The 21605-nt window shown below is 34.3% G+C and overlaps 1 protein-coding gene across 5 annotated transcripts in view; it reads right to left on the reverse strand.

Annotated features, from left to right (window-relative positions):
• LOC126851015 (AF4/FMR2 family member lilli) overlaps nucleotides 1–21605 on the reverse strand; it is a 181065-nt gene that overhangs the window by 150778 nt on the left and 8682 nt on the right. For 3 of the 5 annotated variants that reach the window (XM_050594533.1, XM_050594539.1, XM_050594537.1), the window contains exon 2: nucleotides 19208–20325. In XM_050594533.1, coding sequence (XP_050450490.1) covers nucleotides 19208–19272 — 65 coding nt within the window. In that variant the 5' untranslated portion in view covers nucleotides 19273–20325. Of the gene's footprint in view, nucleotides 1–19207; nucleotides 20326–20385; nucleotides 20623–21605 lie in introns of all 5 variants that reach the window. The other 2 variants (XM_050594534.1, XM_050594535.1) reach the window with 2 other exon arrangements.

A 21605-nucleotide genomic window follows, 5' to 3' on the forward strand; every position in this document is an offset into this window, starting at 1 on the left:
GCTCGCATTCCGCGTGCAACGCAAGTTGTCTCGCCGGATGATAATTTAATAACTCGGCCATAATTTACGGTCCGCCAATCCCCTCCCGCCTCTCTTAACCATAATCAATTTATCGCGCGCACAGACGAGACGCGCCCGTTGCAACCACTTTTGCGGCAAGCTCGACACTCTTTAGCTCGTGATTTATTCGCACTGCAAGGACCAAAAATTGTTTCCATGCGAGATATGCGCGCCGTGTACTGTTACACGATACGCAAAGAGTAAAATGATAATTTATATATTGCATTTTATATTCTAATACGAATTATCTCATTCTTATGACAGGTAAGAATACATTTTTATAAAGAATTTAAATTATACACACGCGTAAAATAAAATTTAATTTAATCAATAATTAAAATTAGAAAATCAATTTTTTCTAGATTAAGGAAAATTAATGCAAAACAAGCTTTGTTTCGCTATCTTAGTTGTTGTCGAATATGCAGTTGGTTGCATCTGCATAAATGCACATACGAAGCCGCAATGGCATTAGCTAGCGGTAACTTTCACTCGGAACAAACATAAACACGTGGTCACGCACGCGATGAGGCTTTACTGTGATTAAGTTTGTCTAATTGTCCGTTTCTCGATGGCGACGAAAAAAAAAAAAAATTCTTGAGGGTTTCTGAATGTTTTCTTGAAAGAAGCCGCACAAAAGTATAGTAGCCACGAAGACTGTCAAGAAGTCATTCAAAAGCAATTGTTGTTGTATATAGAAACAAACTACGCCAAATATGTCTCGAAATATTTGATTATCTTTTCAGCAATAGATAAAATCTGTGACTAATATAGATTTGATTATTTCGCAAAGAAAACTGTGCGAAATAAATGTCATAAAAAAAAAAAGAAACAGAAAAGACAAATAAAAAGAGAGGAAGAGTACATAAAAATTTACAATTTATCTTCAACTGATACTATATAATTAAAAAACAGCAGCTATTTTATATTTAATGATGCAATCGTAATTATAATTATCAAGTCTCATATATATATATTGCAAATCATTCATTCGAATTACATAACTCTGCGAATCTTCTCATATAATATTTATCTTCACATTATAATATTTATTCTTTTCGACATAGATTTACATCATTCTCTTACACTCTTTCTCTCTCTCTCTCTCTCTTCAATTTTGCAATATACCTCTTTCGTCGCAAATAAACGATTTAATAAAACAAACATTTCCCGATAACTCTGTATCGCAAATCACAGACAGTGACCACTTGTACAGCCAATTATAGTGCGATAAGCACGTAGAAGGGGAATTAAGATAAGCAATTTTTGTGACTTTATGAGCCTCCACTACTTAGCAACTATCCACTCAGCCTTGGCTATACACTTTTTAGAATCGCATTCGTGCAAACATTCGTGCAATACTTTAAAAGTTATAATCTTTCTCGTCAATTTAGCAAACTTCAAAGCGAAATGTCATCGTAATCTTTCTTCAAAATGTCATATATATATATATATATATATATATATATATATATATATATATACGAGTCACACATATAAGTATTTATTAAAGTGTATTTTATTTATCGAATTGCTCGAATATTATATCTTTAGAATACTATATTTTCACGCGTTTGTATTTCCTCGCGACTAGACAAGATAAAAATGATCTCGCGGAAAAGCGCTTTGGCGCGGTCGGCGCCGTAAACGGATAACGAGCAGGAAATGAAAAGCTGGAGTTTCCCGCGCCCGTATTAATAGATTCCTCTCCCTTCCGTGGTTGCCGACGGGCCCTGTGAGGGGTCCGTCGTAGTCGCGGACGTCGTAACGCCAGCCGCACGGACGTCGATGTAAACGGCACCAACCATGCGCGCCGGATATTTCCGTGGGGTCGGCACGTCGTCCGAAATAATCCCGGCGACGGGGAATTTATCGAGGATACTAAACTCGAGACATTCCGGTTATGTGTATTCCGCGCGATACGACCCCGATTATGTTTGGGGGCACTTGCGTAAATGTATTCTTTCAATTCACGCTTGTGATAGAGAAATGTAACATTTTGTATATTTCAACAGATTGAAAGGGAAAATGTGCTGATGTTTATTGATATTTTTGTTGTTATTAAAAATTAATTTGTTAATTATTGTTATTAAATATTTTTTTTCTGCGAAATATGATATAAAAAGAAATCCAAATAATCCCTTATAAATTTTTGATTTTATCTTCAAATATTTTAGTTACTAAACTACTTCATTAACATTTTCCTCTTCAATAAAAAATTTACATATAATATAATGCGTCAGATCTTTGCAAGGCCAGCGTTTTATAACAAGTCGAGGCTTTTTGTGAAAAGAATCAAAATTACACAAAAAATCTACGACATAATCATATTACAATCATGACCATTTGTTATTTCCATGTTATAAGTGAAAAGACTAAATTAGGCACTGTTATTAATACACATTTTAAATCTTGTAAAAGCATAGAAATATAAACTGCAGATGGAAAAAGTTTTTATATAGATATTTCTTTGAAGATGTAGTCTCAAATAATTATCGAGGAGCTCGCTGCACGAGCTCGCCTGTCTCGGATGTTTGCTCAGCTGTGAGCCGCGCATAATCTCTTGCAATGATATAGCGCACTTATTAACGGCGCCACGCGCGCGCCGCATATTTTCGCGACGCGGTCGGAATAATATCCCGGGGACGGGAATTTATCGGGGATTCTGCCGAAGGGAGAGAGATAGAGAGAGAGAGAGAGAGAGAGAAACAGAGAAGAAAGAGAAAGGGAGAGTAGAGAGAACACGGGGTGATGTTCGTGTCGGTCGAGAGCAAGACGGACCAACGCGTCGCCGGTATTTACGGTTCTGGGTGGTTGTTGCAGCAACCAGAATCGGAGAAACGGCTTGCGGGAATAGTGCGGCAAGAGGAAACTCGAGGGTGTGTGCACGGAGACGCCAGAGAAAAGAGAAGGGTAGAGAGGAGAGGCATTCTGGGAACCTGGATCGATGCCGTGTTATCAAATCACGTCCTCCGTCCTCGCCCTCTCCATCTTTCACCAGGTTGACTCGAGTCTCTCGTCCCTCTTCCATCTTTCCCCCTAGCGATGGAATCTGTGACGTGGCACGTGTATATAGTCGGTACCAGAATGATCGAGACATTTTTTTTTTTATCGTCTAGTAATCTTTACACGCGGAGATTCATTCTTGTATACAGAGGATGTTCAATAATAGACGCGTTCGACATACAGCGTAGATAGAGACCTTTTTTCATACATTCAGTTCTCCAATTTTATTATATATATTCAAGCTTTTTCTCAATAATTACTCATCCTTTTTAATTACTTATCCTACACTTGATCTTATCACTATCAATTATGGATATTTTAGACGCCTAACATCACGTCTTCATATCTTATATATCTTTATAATCGATAACTATTGTTTGTTAAGAAAATTATATTATAATATTTTATACGATGTTTTTTGCAATTATATTTATATAATAAATTATATCTTATTCTCTGTTCCGTTTTTAAAATTAGGCACATCTAAGAAAGTAATTTTCATCCTAAGAATGTAATATTTTCAATTCCTTGATCATTTTCTAGAATATTATATACATCTAAAATCTATCCTAATCGTCCTTCGATATCACAGCAATTTGGTAGATATTTGATTAAAACTCGATTATGAAAGCTATCGACTTCTGGGTGAAAGAAGGTAAAACATTCCGTTTGGAAGAAGCCAGCTGACATACTTGCTAACGCATGCATTCGGGTCGCACCGCGAGGTATAAATATCTTATCACTCGAACGAATATGCATATCTTGCTTCGTAAATTAATTTGTAAATAAAAAAAATATACTCTCTCTCTCTCTCTCTCTCTCTCTCTCTCATATTGACTAAACATATATTGTCTTCGCGTTTTTTTTTCCGTTTTCTCAACTATAGCGTGATTAAAAGTTTATCATACCATATTTATTTTTAGAGCATTCTGTTCTTTGTCAAAAACTAATTAATGCAGTGTTTTCAGATTTCAACCAAAACTATTTCTTAAAGTTCAATTCGCGTTTCTAAGATTTCTTTTTAGTCAACTCGAAAATCATTAATGTCAATTCATCATGTCAAAAAAATTCTCGTTTTACGACAAATATCGAGCTTTTAAAAAATAGCGGATTTCAATGGGATGTTCGATTTGAAGATTGTCGTCGATAAAACGTGGCAAAAATAACGAGAGTAAAGCAGAAGATGCGCGTTTGTATATGTGCGCGCGAAGTGCACGTAGGTAGGTAGGTCGTTGTGAAAAGCAGGTGGATAGAATACTGAGGTGGAAGAGACCGCTGCCTCTTAAAAGAGAGACAGAGAGAGAGAGAGAGAGAGAGAGAAAGGAGGCGATGCTCAAACCGGATGATTCCCACAATGCTCCGAGGGCGGGAGAGTTCCTAACGGGACTCCCTCTACGCGATCCTGACGTCACTAAAAACGCGAGGAACATCTCACGATAAATTCTGCCGGGCCAATCCGAGAGACAGCTCGGAATCATCTTGCTTCATTCTCACCTTCGATCCGCCGGACATATAAAAAATTCATTGCCAAATAAATGCATGAAGATAAAAACAGATATCAAATATAGCCTCAAGAAAGATAAATATGAAAAGAGAATTCATCTCTTTCAAGAAACTCCATGGCATCTTGAATTTACATTATAACGATGACGTTCTCTATGCTCATTTTTCTAAAATTTTATTATTAATTATATTGAAATATATTTTGTTGCATGTAACATAATTTATATAGAGATATTTTTTATATTTTATTATTCACATTTTAAAGTATATATATATAAAAATTGCCTGTATATATTTCTATTAAACATATCTCGTATATTTAAGTTTATCATAACGTTTGCAAATTTTTATAAGTATTTATGTGTTTTATTTGTTAAACAGCAAATGTCCAAATAATATTCAGTTTCTAATTTAAGTTAATATAATAAGACAACAATAATAAAATTAATATAAAAATGCAATCTTTTTGCGATAAATCGTCAGATTTAACGTAGATGCTTGAAGTTTTTATGCTTGACTGCGACGCGGAAGTCGCGCGCCGTTTGCGAACAGAAATTGTGTCGGATTCCGCGCAATCGCAAATTGCGTCTCAAGTTTCGGTCGCTAATTGCACGATGAAAAAGCAGCCGGTCGCGATTATAGCGCGAATGGCGCAATCATTATTGGGCAAGAAGCTATAACAACAGTCGCGACCAACAATACGAGGAGAATACACAGACGAGAAAAATAATAATATTTCTGAGACAAGAACATCGATGTGACGTAATAATTACATTGACGGGGCTGCAATTAACAATTGCAAATAATCACTCGCTTGGATCGCGATAACTCAGAAATAATGACAATTAATTTTTCATCTCAATCTAAATTTTTTTATTAATTTCTCAGTAAATGCGAGACTTATTATTAGTCTTATTTTAAATACATCTAAGACAATTTCCGGAGGATATTTATTAAATTCCAAAGGTTAAGGTAATCATTATTCAACGCATCTGTTATAAATTACGATGTTACGTAAACAATTGTTACATCAATAATTAATTGATTACATCTTATTATCTTTTTATTTCTTTGTTTTATTAAAAAGTAAAATTAAAATAAACTCTTATTTCATGTTATAACAGTATTCTATCTGCGATCAAACCAAAAATCCAGCAGTAGTTTCGCCATTAAAAGTCGCACGTACATATAGATTTAGATTTATAAGGTATCTGAGAAATATATTTAAAAACATTAGAATTAATTAACAATCAATCAACACTTAATTATGCGCTAAATCCTAATTTGATTTCTAATAAGCGGAATGCTAAGTTTATCAAGACTGAAATAATAGTACAATAAAAAAAAAATTACTACTGGAAATATGTAATTTTTGGTGAAATCAAAGATTTTTCTTTAAAGATGTAATTTCAGACTCAATTATACAGTAACTTGACGTCGAATAATCCTCGGCTTTGTAATCGACAATTCTCAACGATATCTCTCGACTTTCTTATAACTCGATAATTAACGAGCCAACAGATCCTCTCGCGGTCTCAGCCTCGAAATAGCGACCTCGAATGCAAGGCAAGGCGACAACAATAACGCCGACACGGGTCTGTCATTGGTGATGAATTCCTTGTGATTTGTTCAACTCGGTCGCTTACCTCTTTTCGCCTTGGTAACAGTAACGCTTAAATAATAATGATCCGCACGGTCGACGACCACGCCGACGACCTCAAAGACACATCGTACCACATCACGTAGCACACCACAACACAACGCATCATACGGAATTCGGATGTTGGATCAGATTTTTGTCGGATAAAGTCCGGCCAAATGTAACGGGTCCTCTATTCTTCTCGAAAGTCCTTGAGATTTTTACCGTTTCTGACTCGATCTAAATTGTTATATCCGGTTACTTTTACTTGATATACAACAAGATTAGATACGATTCCTAAGAGACTCTTATCAAAGTGCAGTTGAAAAAGTAGTGATACTTTTTTAGGAAAAAAAAAAGGAGTTTATATGCATTATTTCTCCATCGATTTGCAAGAAAATAAATATTCATACGTTGCCTTTAATAAATTGCTTTTTTATATTAATTCCGTTATATCAACTGTTATATCAAAGCGTGAAATAGAAACTGTATATTCTTTTATTGTTTTAAAAATAAAAAGTCGTCAAAAATTTTTGAAAGTTGCTGTAAAGAGATTAAGCAAAAATATTATATATTATTTTAATACAGTTATCTCTTTCTTTGAAAAAAAAAATATATTTTCCTTCATACATATTATTTATTAAAATTAAATTATTAATAAAACTTAATACATTTCGTTATTTCAGCAAGATATAAAAGCAAGATTTGAACGAAGGTTAAGCTAATCATATTACTGACAATGAATAGCGATCGATAAGAAGAAAACTCTGCCGAATGAAAGTTTATGAAGAATTGAGAAAAAAAGAATAGAGAGTTTTAGAAAAACGATACACACACACACACACACACACAGATTAACCGACGAGTTTCTCTCTCGAGGTAATTGGACACTCGGCTCAAAGCAGGTAGGGCAGGCTTAACCGACGGGATCCCGGCTCGATGGCGGAAGTTGCAAACGGGTTACGCATTGAATGCAACCCCCAGGGTTGAAGGGAGGGCCATAAAGGGAAGGAACATCTTGTGAAGTGACTCACTCCTGCAGAGAAATTCTAAAAATGCTCGAACCAGCAGCACATTTCTACGCATATGTATGTCGTATAACATTCTGACGTGATACATCAAACAACTTCGTTCGAAACTAAATATCTTTCTTAAAACGACATAAGTGACACATGTCACAATTTAAGTTATAATACATAAATGTTTTGTTTAATGTTTAAAAAAATAAAAAAAAAAAATAAAAACAAAATTCAAGAAATATTTTTTTCTTGCGCAATTATACGAAAAATATCATTTTAATAATTTCATAAATAATTAATTTTTATTCGCCGGAATATACGCATATATTATTTATTTCTTAATCAATTCAAAATTTATCTTTTATAAAAAAAAATGAGAGACATAAATATATTTTTTTGCATTACAATTTTCATCAATCTTTGGTAAGAAACCAGCAAAACCAAACTCTCGTAGAATCTTATTAAGTAGAATCGCGATATTAAAGTTAATATGGAAGATTATGCATGCGGTAAATATTTCGAATATACATTTTAAATAAGCACAGATGAGAACTGTCATGAGAAAAAATTTTGTGGCGTAATATTTTATGATGTCATCAATATATGCCTAGCTTTCTATCGAAAAGTTATCAAATGCATGTATATAATCTCCACGAAGTAATCTTCTTCTTTATCATGGTGCAAAAAAGCCGCCATTCGCGTTTCTGACAAATACCGTCAGTGGAGCGCTGTATTCCGCGAGAAAAGACTGGTCCTTTCCCGAAGAAACCTACTTTCAACGAGAAGCTTCTTCCATTCGTGATCGACTTCTTCTCTCCGTACCGCGTCTCTTCCTAACTCTTCGATTAATCTCACCGATAACTTGGCCGCGAAAAACGGCCATTTTTGCCTTTTAAAGCCGCGTTCTCCGTGCCCCGCAATTTATCAACTCTTTGCCGAAAGTTACATCGCGTTCATTCAATCGAAACGCCACAAAAAAAAAAAAGAATTTTCCTCTTCTTGTTGCTGATTCTAACAATATTTACTTTCCTTATCGCATGAATTGATAGAATTGTAACTCTCTTATTATTATGCTTATCAAAATCGGCAAACGCAACCGATAAATGTAAATTTTATTCGTACAATTATACATATATAAATTTACTCGATAAAAATCTGTTTTAACAGAATCATTAATTTCTTACTTAATATTATTTTAATAGAATCTTAATTTTTGTTAATTTAAAGAGTTTTTTTTTCGTTATTAAATCATAAATCGAGCGTTATAAAAAAATGTCATCTGATTAAAACTTTGTTGAGAAAAATTCTTTAGTTTCGAGATACTTTGTAGAAATAAAATATGTCATAAATTCAGACATCCTAAGAGGCGTGATAAAAGTATAAACCATTTATCGAAGTGTGAGACGGAACCGACATTTTCACCCTCCTGTCTTTTCTTGTACTTCGCCATCTATCGTGTGTCCCCTCCTACATGGTGCCTGCTCCGATCCGTGCCATGTTATTGTCTCGTGTTAGGGACTCACACTGTATGCGAGCGCGCTTATAAGAGAACGACAAACGGGGCCACGCAAGTATACTCGGACGACGAACCGATCGTAACTTTCACCACCATCGACGTTTAAACGCGTTCGTCCTCCGTTTTAATTTTCATTAAATCCTGAAATATCTGCGCAAAACGAGCTGGATCAAATCTGATTGCAAACGAGAGAAATTAATATATCTAATTTCATCATATTAGTAATATTAAATAACGTATTATTAAAATGCAAAATAGCAAAATTATTAATTGAATATTAAATGTAATGGTATTCGTTTTATAATGTTAATTATTAAACGACAAATAAATGAAGCGGAAATCTATGTATAATAAATTTTATTCAATAAATCAGAATTAAACGACAAAGTAGATTTTCTCTCGAAACTATTAATGATCTCATTGGACATGTTTATCGACAGCGATTATCAACGTGCAATATTATGTGTAAACTTTATTGCGAACACCATGCAATATAATCCGCAAAAATGTAGTTGAATAGAAGTAACTGCGTAGCGCGATTGCACGCAGTTGACATTACTAGCGCGATAATATCAGCTGATTTACATTTAGTAGTGCGTGCGAGGCAGCAGAGCGACTGTCAAACGATCTTACATTAGACGTAAATGTCCGCTTTCGAGTAAACAGCAAAAGCATACCGCGCATAATAAACAAAGTAACCAAGTTATCGGAAATTTTAGATATAATAAGTCTATTTCAAACTTATATTCAAGAATGTATGTATAAAAAAAATAAGAAAAAGAAACGTACGAAAGTTATTCAAAAAATCTAGAACATGTTGTGCATACGTTAAAAGCATTATTACGTAAATGCTTGACAGTATTTTGTTGTGAGATTTTTTATGACTATGTGACAAATGAATCTCTGTTGCTTTTTTCTACAATTTTTCATAAATTTTATGTAAAAATCATGATATTTTTCTTTCAATAACAACTTATTAATCTCCGACTTGCAGCAAAGAAAAAAAGAATTATTAAAATAAATGCTCAAGCTGTTTTCAATTTTTTAATCTAAAAGTTACACCAGATATCAATAGAGATTATCGAAATATTACCGAAATAAAAAACAACTTCATCACAATGACTTGAAAATTTATTTCTTCTGATATAAAAGCAAACAAAATTATCAAAAAAATTATCACTTCACGGAAATTGTGAGGAAACAAAATTATTCATTTCAATTTAGTTATATTTTTTAGCGTTCTTTTACTTGTTGAATTAAATAACTGCAATTTCGCTAGTAAAAGTTTTCTTATAAATAAAACAAAATTATACCGTAAAGCGTGGAATGCTTTCTTGTTTCGATTAACATACTTGTTTAAAAGAGGATTAGAAAACTTTTTGCTGCTGTAAAGCTGCACAAGCAATATTTTAATTTAACTAGCATGCACTATAACTCTGACGAAAAAACAAGTCAGTTTACTAGCATTTCAAGAGATAGGCGATATTTTTTTTTATTGATTACCAGTATATTAGAATGCTTGTACAAAAAGTGCATTATGCAAATGTCGTCTTGGAATTCATACTACGTGCCGCATTATCAAAGAATTCCCTGTTGTCAATTGTGAACGCAACCAAAGACGACCGAGTCCGCGTTAGAAATCCACCGGTGAAAGTGTTGGACTTGCACGGCGGCTCCTCGTGGCACAAGTCTTAACGATCGTTAGAATGTGTCCGATACATAAGAATAAAATGATATCTTTTATATGTATTACGTCTCAAGCGCGATAGATCCCGATTATAGAAATGAGAGAACCGTAACGAAATTTTCACATTTACGCAAGTCTCTTCATCGGAAATTCAATTGCATTCGTTATAAAGAATCATAAACAAGTTCCATTGACATGTTCGATTTCCTAATCGACTAAGTTTGGCAAAGCGGAGATAAACGGATTTACATTTCGCGGATTCTACTTTCAGCTGTCACGGATTTAAAGCAATAAACCCTCTTTATATTTATATTAAACTTTTATATTTTTATATAAATTTCAAAATACTTTTCATATTAAATTTCAAAATATATATTTTTGACACTATAAATTTTCGCATATTTGCAATGACACTTGAGTTAAATACAAATTTTAAGAAACTTAATTTAAAAAAATCAAACTAAATTAATCTAAAAATTAATAAACAAAAGAAATGGCAGCATATTCTATAGATGTATATTCTATAATGCAAGTAGCGAGAACTGTGCTTAAACAGATGCAAATTGTATAATAAATATCGATGTATATTTCTCGCGTTTGCGATAATTTCTTTGATTCCGTCCATCGAAAGATCAATCAATCAGCTGTGTGTGCCATCTGCATAATTAGCATATCATTTATGAAGAAATCAATCGCGTGCGGTTAAAAGCAAGCAAGATTAACACAGTCTCAATTAGGATCTTTCATTGTTACATAAGAAAATATTATTCGCAACAATTTTCGCTGAAAATTCGCATAATTCGTGGAATAACATCGGACGAACAATGCGCCCGTTAATCAATATATTGTGCTTATGTATTTGTTGCGCAGTTAATGCTTCATCACAAACGTTCAAGTTGCTGTTCGTAAACTGTCGAGACAGTCGTGCACTCGCACTTCGTTCGCGGATTATATATTCTACTGTATCTATAATATTCAATTATATACATGATAAAATATTTCCGTATAAATCGTTGTCCCCTTAATCAGCTTTGTGAAATCAATCATATGTCGTATTAATAAATTTTGCGAGATGCGAAACTGCATGGTCGTAATTAATTCCTTGTTTCAAATAATGAAAAGAAAAAGATTTTTAGATCCTTGAAGTCTCGTTATAAAAAAAAAAGTCATCACAATGTTCGATAATGAAGAAAATAGAGCAACTGTTTTGCGTTATGTTTGTGTTTAAATTAATATAAATATAAATTGTATAGTGCAAATTATATAATTACATAACTAATTATATAATATTGTATGCACGCTTGAAGCGCAATTATTTATATCGATGTTTTAGCGAGAATGACGTTTATAAGGAATTAGCGTAAAGCAAATTCCACAACAAAATCCACAATAAAAAGAAGTTTGTTCATACAATTAATTTAGAAAACTAGAGTTCTATATTTCTTACTTCTTTATTTAAAAATAAATGTTTTTTTTTTTTTAAATCTTTTCTGCTAAAGAAGTTTGCTTCAACTTTATTCATACAATGCAAAATAATTAGATTAGCATTAAAAATATGTAAATTTAGGGTAAAAAAAATGTTTCTTAAAGAAATATTTTTTTATAACGATTTCAAGATATATGATTGTCATCAATTGTCATAAGGTCAAGGTCGTGCGATCAATATAACTTCGCAACTTCGACTTCGGCTAACCATAAATTATTTTCTAAAAGAATATTATTATATACAATCTTGTTTCTCCAGCGCACTTTGAAGGAATCGGCAAATAGCTGGCGAAAGCGCCTTACGACCTTTCTCTTCGACTGCGAATTATCGATGACGCACGAATACCTCGCTTTATCCAATCATTGTCAATTCGATGAGCGGATTGGACAACGTTATTTCCTTCCGTGTTTAGCGTTGCGTAGAAATTATATAAATTGAGAGCCGATTAAGATTAATAGCAATTTTTTTATATCGCAAACATTATATGAATTTTTCTTTTCGCATATAAAAGTCCACTCTTAATTTTAAGATAAACTTTCCACAAAAAAAAAAAACAAAACTTTATATTAAACAAAAATTTATATAATTTATATAGCATAAAAAAGTTTGAGATTTGTTCTCAGGAAAACCTTATTACCAGAATTGGAATGAAAAAAAAAAAAAACTTGTTATTAAGATTGGAGTAGAAATAATAGATAATAGCAAACGGAAATTACATTCATTTTTACGGAATTATACAAGAATATTTTTTTTTACGGTTTACAGAGAAATGCTGATTATCGCTCGAAAAAATTCTTCGGGTCAAGAGGATCGGATTCGTGGTCAAACCATACTTTCAATTTATTTTCACCGGAGAATGGAATAATTTTTTATTCGCATCTGACCGTAGTCAGAAGTTTAATTAACCACTTGAATAGCTTGGAAATAATTAACGCATTTAAAAGAGTTCACTCGATCGATCCAATTACCTCCAGCCAACACACTAACAAACCAAATGATGTGTTTTGTCGAAGCAATTTACGACGTATCAACGCGCACCTATATCGTTGTTACCGCGAACCTCAGATAAGATTATGCGCGCGAGTTCTTCTTTTTCTTTCCTCTCGTACATATTTATCAGCCGTGGTCGTGCATTTCGTTATCCTGAATATTTTTAACAAAGATTGCCTCGATTAATTCCGTCGTATCAACGAAAAAATAAGTAAGAAAAACAAGAAAAAATTTTTACATTCAAATAAAACCACGCGCGCATAATCAAATGTATACATTCTATTAATATTAATCAATTTAGCAATTAAAAAACAAGGAAAAGAAGAGAATCTGAAAGATCGTCGAAAAAAGATATAACTTTCAAAAATATTTTGTAAGATATTTAAAATAGGCTTGCAAGACATTATTATTCCACGAAGCACTGCGTTGAGAAATATTGTTCTATATTAGACGCGAGGACAGACAAAGTTATGGGGCAATATCTAGTATAATCGTCACGTATGGGGGAAATAACTTTAAGCGTAGCCGCTCGCTCGGGGGTTAAAGTTTCGAAGCTATGCTTGAAGCGTGACGATGCGTGCGCTCGATAAGCTCGCTCCATGCGACAGACTCCTAACCCGACCCAAGTCATTCGCGGCAGGAAAAATTTCTTTTTCTCTCGTGTGCGTTCGTGTCGGGACCAGCTCGGGATCATTTTAGCCTCTCGGTCTCCGCCAACCACTGATAGCGAGCGAAAATGTCAAAACGGACTTGAGAGAATTCGCCCTGGCATCACGCGATAATAAAATGAAATCAAAACGCATTCCCTTGTAATAATTTTTAAGCTACGTTCCGCACACGGGATATATCGCGTATATGTTAAATCCGAACAAAAATTATTGTCTTATTGTAATCCCAGATTATCACGGTTAAAATCACATTGTTATTTTATCATAATGTATATTATTTTATATAGTAAGATATTTTCAATATTTTTGCAATATCTCAATTGATTCAATACAAATAAAATTACGTTATTAAAATAGACTTTAATTTTCCACCAATTTTTCATGTAAAGAGAATTTTATATTATTATATATTATTTCAAACTTTGGAAAAGAAGATAATCAGCATTCTTTTGTAATACTAACAATAAGAATAAATATAGCATGTCCGAGATGTTTACTTAGAAATTTACTTACAGAAAATTTTTTTAACTTGAGGATCGTGAGGTTCGGCTAAAATTGTCACATAATCGACGATGCGGAGATACGGGAGAGATTAGAGGGCGGAAAATAGGTCAACGTACTAACGGCGCTGCAGAATGTCGGAACCCTACGGCTACGATAATGAGAAAAGAAACACGGCGCCATCGTCTCCTCCCATCGTTCTCTCCTGCGCGAACGGTCCTTTTCCTCCATTTTCTCCCCTTTTCGTGCTTCACGCTTGACTAACGTCTGGTATTACACGCGCAAAGTCGAAAATAGCATGATCATTTTCTACATTTTAATTTAGAAATGGATTTATCGCACATAGAGGTCTGTAAAAAAACGTATGTGTTTTAGACGCATAAATGGTCCATCTAAAAAAACCAAATAATATCTATATTATTTATATTTTTATAGAACTACAGAATTAAGAGTTTGAATTAATGAGTTTAAATTAAAAAAGAAGACAGGGTGTAATGTCGATTTTATTTAGTTTTTTTCCGAATTAATATGTTACGCATATGTAAAAATCCTTAAAAAAAAATGCAACATGTTTCCTGCAATCTGTAAACTCCGCGCACGATTTGAAGAAAAGGAGTGTAAGAAAGAGCGCAGCTGAAAAAGCAAACTTTTTGTTTTTCGTGGGTATAATCTTAGACTATGGTGGATGTCTCGAGAGAAGTGCATAAAAAGCTCGCTCAAATTACACGTCTTTTAATTTCGCCGAACGAAGAAACGTAATGTATCATACGCGGCGGGGGAATCATATGATTTACGCGCGTGTGCGTCGAGACAGGGAGCCGCGGAGCGTAATTTCCTCAAAACACCACCGTACGATTATCCACCCTTTAATTTCGTTCAATTACCTTATATCTTCGCAATTTGCCGCGAATGTGCGAATCGATATTAATGTATACGGCCATTACGCGAGAGAGAGTCCGGAGGTAGTAAATAGAGAAAGTGCCGCAAGGGTTCCCGTCCTCTTGGCGCCCTACGACCATGCACGATAATGAGAATAGAAGGGCGGCGCCGGAACACACGCGCGCGCACACACACACACACCACTCTTTCTCTTTCTTGTTTCATTCGTCGCGCTCGCATTCTCTTTCTCTATCTATCTAGTGTCGCGCACGCTCGACATATTCCACACGCATGAAACCGTCTGAACAAACACGAGCGCGAAAGCTCGTTAGTCGAGTGAGAGAATGCACTCGGCGCGACCGACGAGGATTTAATTTCATCGACCGCCATTACGGGATTGCGCGCGTAAAAAAAAAAGTGCCATCCGCGAAGAATCGGTCAAGTCGAAAGACTTAATGTTGCGAAGTACGCAGTATGAATTTACTAAAGAGCAGTATGTTTCATTCAACAATGTCTCGCAACCATCCCATGATTCTTTAGCAGCATATTTCGAAAGTTAATCAAGTGACACTCTCTCTATGTCTTTCTCTCTCTGTATATTACATATATATTATATTATGAAGAAATTTTTTCTCTGTCCATAAATAAATATAATTAACGATTGCTTCATTTTGGTAAATTATTGATTCAAAAATGTAGACGAGTAAATAACAGCCTTATTCTTTCATCTAATCTTAGATAAATTCAGATAATCTTAAATTCTAATTAGAATTCTAATTCCAAATATAGTTGCAAAAATATCTGATCTCTTCTAACAAATTGCAAAAAAAAATTTATTGTTTAAATATAGAAAAATTTATATTGAAATAATTGATAAAACAATCAAATAAAAAAAATTAATTAAATTTAAAAAAATTAGATGTAACCACTAAAAAAATAAAAAATATATGAACTGTAAATAATTGAGCAAATTTTTGAAAATTTGTATTGTGCATGTCAAGATCATAATAATTTTGTATCACTATCATTAATAAACATATAATTAAGCAAATTAACAATTTATTGCGTACCACAAAAAATTGATCCACATGGAGTTTGAGCGATAGTCGACTCAAAGAAATTTCCTACGAAGCGAAACGATGATCGCAATGGTGGTGAAAGGAATTCCACGCCTGTGATTCTTATTGGCAGACGCGTCGACAGACTCGAAACGGTTCTTTCGACGGAATCGGGAATAAAACTCGTTCACGAACTCGCCTCGTTATTGAGTTATTATTGTCATCGTCCGGAGATTCGTTCGAGCCAACTTTCTCTTCGTTCCGCCGCGACGATTTGAGGATTCAACACAGACGTAGAATTATCAGCGCGCTTCTTACTTTAGCTTATCTAACGTCGGGAAAGTGATCTCCCACCGTTAGACAAAAGTTATATATTCATATTTAGTTCCACGAAAGATATTTGATACAGCACAAAAATTTTATTAATAATACACTAATATTAATCTGAATTCAATCAACTCTAAAATTAAAAAAGCTGCACTTATGTGATAATACTTCTTTTATTATAGATAATAATTTAATAATTAATAATAATTTCACGTGTATTTTATTATTATTAAATTAAATTACTGTAAAATTTGACATGAAGAAAATTTTAAATAACATTAAAAAAGCCTTGGCCTCTGCTTGGTCTTTTAAGTTAATTTCGAATCGATTACGTATGACGGATGCCAACTGCGTATCTAGGATTAACAAGAATATGCTAGCTATGGTTGAAAATGAGCCAACCATGGCGATACTTCGACGCGAATATTTTGAGCAGAAAGATGTGCAAACGATAAAATTATTATTCCACCAGCTGTGCGATCGTTAATTACGTTTACATTGAATATAAGTCAACGCGTATGAGTCTCCATGTTATTTTGCGAAATTCGAGGACAGCCGTGACACGGCTTACGTGAGTATTGTTCCAAGTGCTGGCTGATACTGCGTGCACATCGCCGTGAATATCACGTCGTTAACAACGGAGCTGACGTGCGAAATGTGCGTACTTATATATGAATCCAACAGTCGACGAAATCGCATTCATCACGCGCTTTACGAAACGATTCATTGAGTCACGAAATATTTTACACTACTTACACAAAGCATTGAATTTATGTATATATACGTGAATATATTTAAAAAAGAACTAATCTTTTTTTCTCTAACTTTCTTTTTATCTCTAATTTCATATTTCTTATTACCTATTAAGACCTATTTAATCTTTAAATTTCTTCTTGTGATAATTTTCAATTAATTTTATAATTTATTAAAATTAATTAATTATAATTATTACTTATTAAATTATTATTAAAAATTAATTGGACGAATTAATCTGGTTCCTTATTTTCCAAAGTTTCTTTCAGAACAAAGATTGCATTGTAAGTCTGCAATATCCACGTTTCTTTTCCATTTAACGATGACATTTAAGAGATAAATTAAAGTCGCGTGTATGTTCGACCGATATATCGAGACTGTGTACATAAGTCGCACACGTGCGAGAGATGCGTACGTAAACCAGATGCAAGTCGGATATCGACACACATGCTGCCCTTCGTACGCTGTTTTGCATTTAACAGGGCCGCGCCGAGGACAGCAGTTGCAAATGCACCAATATAACGCAATGTCATGCATCATACCTATCAAGGTTGTCGTTTTAACGAAATACTGAACGAGACGAGACATAAATGACAAACATTAAAACTAAATACTAAAAACTATGATTCGCCATTGTGCTATCGGATTTAAATTTGTTGTAGCTTAAAAACTCTAAAGCACGTTTATCTCTGAAATAATATAACTGTAAAAAAAAAAAAAAAAAATATGCGTCAAGCTATATAAAATATAAGGCCATGAGTTATGACTCGCGTTTAACTCGCATGTGTAATTTGACCTTAGCATTGATAATTTTGATTGATAAGATACTCACTAATCTATCGATATCACGGACTATGTAATCATGATTTACGTAATGACGTGATGTATTGATAAAGAAAAAAATTTTATTATTTAAAATATTAAATGTTCAATAATTATTTCTCTTTACAAATGTGAGGAGTGCGATATTTCGTGGTGCATCCTCGTTTAGTGTTAAATGTGGTCATATCCAGTTCTAGATTTTAACGAGGCAAGACGCTGTACACACTTTGTGTAAACAAGAGCAATGCATTAGATAGCCGCACATTTAGCACTAAATGTGTGGTGAGAATGCTGACCAGAGTATGTTAACTCTCAACTGCAATATCTATAGTGGGAACTATGCTTTTCACTTTGCAGTCGTAAGAAGCGGCTTTCTCTCTCATCTCTGTCTCTTTCTCTCTCTTTCTATCCTCCAATATCACTCCTCACATTTTAAGTAAAAAATAATTAATATATCTTTTATTTCCGCTTTAAAAAGAGATATCTTTCGAATAAACATATCAGTATAACCATGAAATTATATAGGATAATAGATATCATAAGATAATAGATATCATTAATTAACATTTTAAGCACGATGTAATGGTACTACATATATATTATTCTGTGATTTCTATATCATTCTGATAATATTATATATAGAAAGTATAAGAAAAATGAGATAAGAAAAAGAAAATCAAATAAACCTATACATTCACTGAAAAAAAAAAGTTGTTGATTTGACTAAATATGTTCAACTGATTATTATTTCTTTAATTGAAATATTTAAATATTTAAGTTAAATACGACATATTAAATTTAACATGACGTATTTGACTTAAATACTTAAAGATTTCAATTAAAAAAATAATAATCAGTTGAACACATTTAGTCAAATCAACAACTTTTTTTTCTCAGTGTTAAAACTAATTATTTATAATTATTCATTATCATATATCAATTAATTTTTATTTAATATCAAACATTTATATTTATATATTACAAAATTTACATATAAATATTCATCTTAAATTACGCTATTAATCCCAAATAAATCTTTTTACATTGTAAAACTTTTATTCACAAAAATATTGTAAGAAATGTATATACCAGAATTTTTAATTTATAATTTAGTTTTTATTTTGCAATAATAAATAAATAATTGACTTTATTTAAAAAATCATGCATTTTTCTATTCTTGGCAATAATAACAATACCAATAAAAGATTTTGTCAATTCATTGAAATCCACAGCAGTACCATTTTGCCGAGCTTGAAATGCTAAATATCATGTCGATCTCGTGGAGATAGTACTCACCTCGATAAGGTGCCCTTGAGCAGAGGATTCCTGTCGTCATAATACCCGCCGCCGGACGAAGGCATCTTCAAGTAATCCAAACAACGGGCACGTGCACTGGTCACTAACACTACGGCACTGCATCACTGCATCAGTTGTTCGTGTGATCTGATCCACTGGTTTAGCTCTCCATTCACCACCGATAATACACTGCCGGTAATCGCGATGATGGTTTATCTCGGCGGTTGTTACGCGCGCGATGCATCGTCCTTCCGGCGACAATGACAGCGGCAACTACGACGATTGGAACGAAAAGAGAATAAAGTACCGTGCATATAGCGCGCGACTTATTTATGAAGGAAGAATCATTGCGTCAACTTTCTCGACACCGAGATCGAAATTAGTTTCCACCTATACGAGTCTCGGAGTATACAAGAGTACCTGTGTCAAGATAGTGTCCGTTACACCGACATCTTATCTTTCCTCCTCTTCAAATTCTGCCTTCTCGCTTATCAATATTGTCGTAACGACAACCTCGCGATGGTTTTCTTCGATTCTTTCATAAATCTTCGTCCTCGATGTCTTTACTTTTTTTTCGTCGATAGTTCAGCAGAACACTTCTTTCGCGAATTATAATCGATTAATCACGCTTCACTGTCCTTTAATAAGCCAAGAATTTGTCAGACTGACAACTCGCGCGGACGGAAATAATATTCATCAAAATATCCGCGATTTCGTTCTGGTTTCACTCGGTGCTGGTCGCAAACATTATCAGAAGGAAACGATTGTCGAAAAACAAAATTCCATTACACTTCTCATGGATATAGCACGAGACGTATCATACCGTAAACAAACTCACCGTGAAGGACATATACACACAAACACGATAGCGATAACTTGATCACGGTTTCGTCCGAAGTTCGAAGCGACCAGATGATATTAGCCACCGGTTGACTGATCGACTGCGCCAACACGCCTGCGCGAACACCACGGTGTTTCCCCTCCTCTCTCTCCTTTTCTCTCCGTCTCTCTCACCGTCTTACGTCTTAACCAGATGTGGCGTCGCGACGACGGCGTCGTTTCGTCGATTCGTTCGAGAGTATCTTCAGCTTAATCCTCCTTGCTGTCCTTTCTTACACCTGCGAGCAGAATTATAGTTTCTTAGATTTTGACGCTACCATCTCGCGGGATTCACGCACGTGTAATATGCATATGCACCATCTGGCCGCGAAGCTGCAACTGGCCGCGTCAACACGTGCAGCCACCGCTACCAAACATGGCCGCTTGTCAATTCCCCCCCCCCCTTCCTCTTCCCGTCGCCACCACAGCAGAAGACACAACCGCTGCGCGTGATCGCTGTTTGATTCGTCGCGAGACTTGTTGCGAGAATCACGATTCAGGCGCGTCTCGCTCCATTATTGTTATCGATACCGGTGCTATGAATTCCGTATCGTCGATCAATCGCGAAATCTGTTACGATTCAACGCCACCGAAATCGCGCGCGATCCGCTTTAATCGCCCGAGTGAAAGTGCGCCGAACGCAGCTGACAGTCGCTCGGGCGATCTCGCGTCTCCTTTTCTCCCCACTACCCCTCATTCCGATCACTCACTCTCTCTCTCTCTCTCTCTTTAACTAGTCCGCGCGCGAAGAACGTTACGTCGCTGCCGTTGAAGTAAACAAATATTCCCGCTAGATTTTTGCATGAAAGTAAAGGTCTGTTTAACGGAACAATTTTTTTGTAACGATTCACACGATCTCTGTCGATTGGCCAGTTATTAAGCTTAATTCATATGTTCATGTCATTGAAAATGTACTTGTATCCCAATAAAAAATTATGAATTAAAATAAGTAACTAAAAGTGTGTTTAGCAATAGCTCTCTTTCTATATTTCTATATTTTCTATATTTTTCTCTCTCTGTCATATAAACTCATTAATTAAAAAGTAATTTATAAGAATCAATTTTAATCGTTCGCTGAAATCGAGTTATTCAGAACTAATAATACATAGACCAAGCATTCTCTGCGCGGAGATAAAACCGGAAATTGGCAGTTTAAGATTGAGAGACATAATTTCTTTGTCTCATTGTCAACGTATCTCTCTCTCTCTCTCTCTTTATCAGTCTTATTGAATAACAAGATATTGTCTCTCTACGTTGTCAATGGTCATGTAATTTTCATATATCTCAATATATACATATATACGTTTCAATTGACAGAGCAAATTAACATTTCTTACACAAACAACAGCTTATAGAGATAGAGTGAAAAAGAAGATATTGAAACAAATAAATTCTTGCTGTCTCAATTTTAAATTATCAGTTAGTCATCATATTTTGAAACTATACACAAATATTTGACCTACATAATTATTATTCAAGAGATTTATTTCTAAATTCTCCAATTTAAAACTCATACATG

The sequence above is a fragment of the Cataglyphis hispanica genome, chromosome 7, assembly GCF_021464435.1.
Source record: "Cataglyphis hispanica isolate Lineage 1 chromosome 7, ULB_Chis1_1.0, whole genome shotgun sequence".
Classification (NCBI taxonomy): domain Eukaryota; kingdom Metazoa; phylum Arthropoda; class Insecta; order Hymenoptera; family Formicidae; genus Cataglyphis; species Cataglyphis hispanica.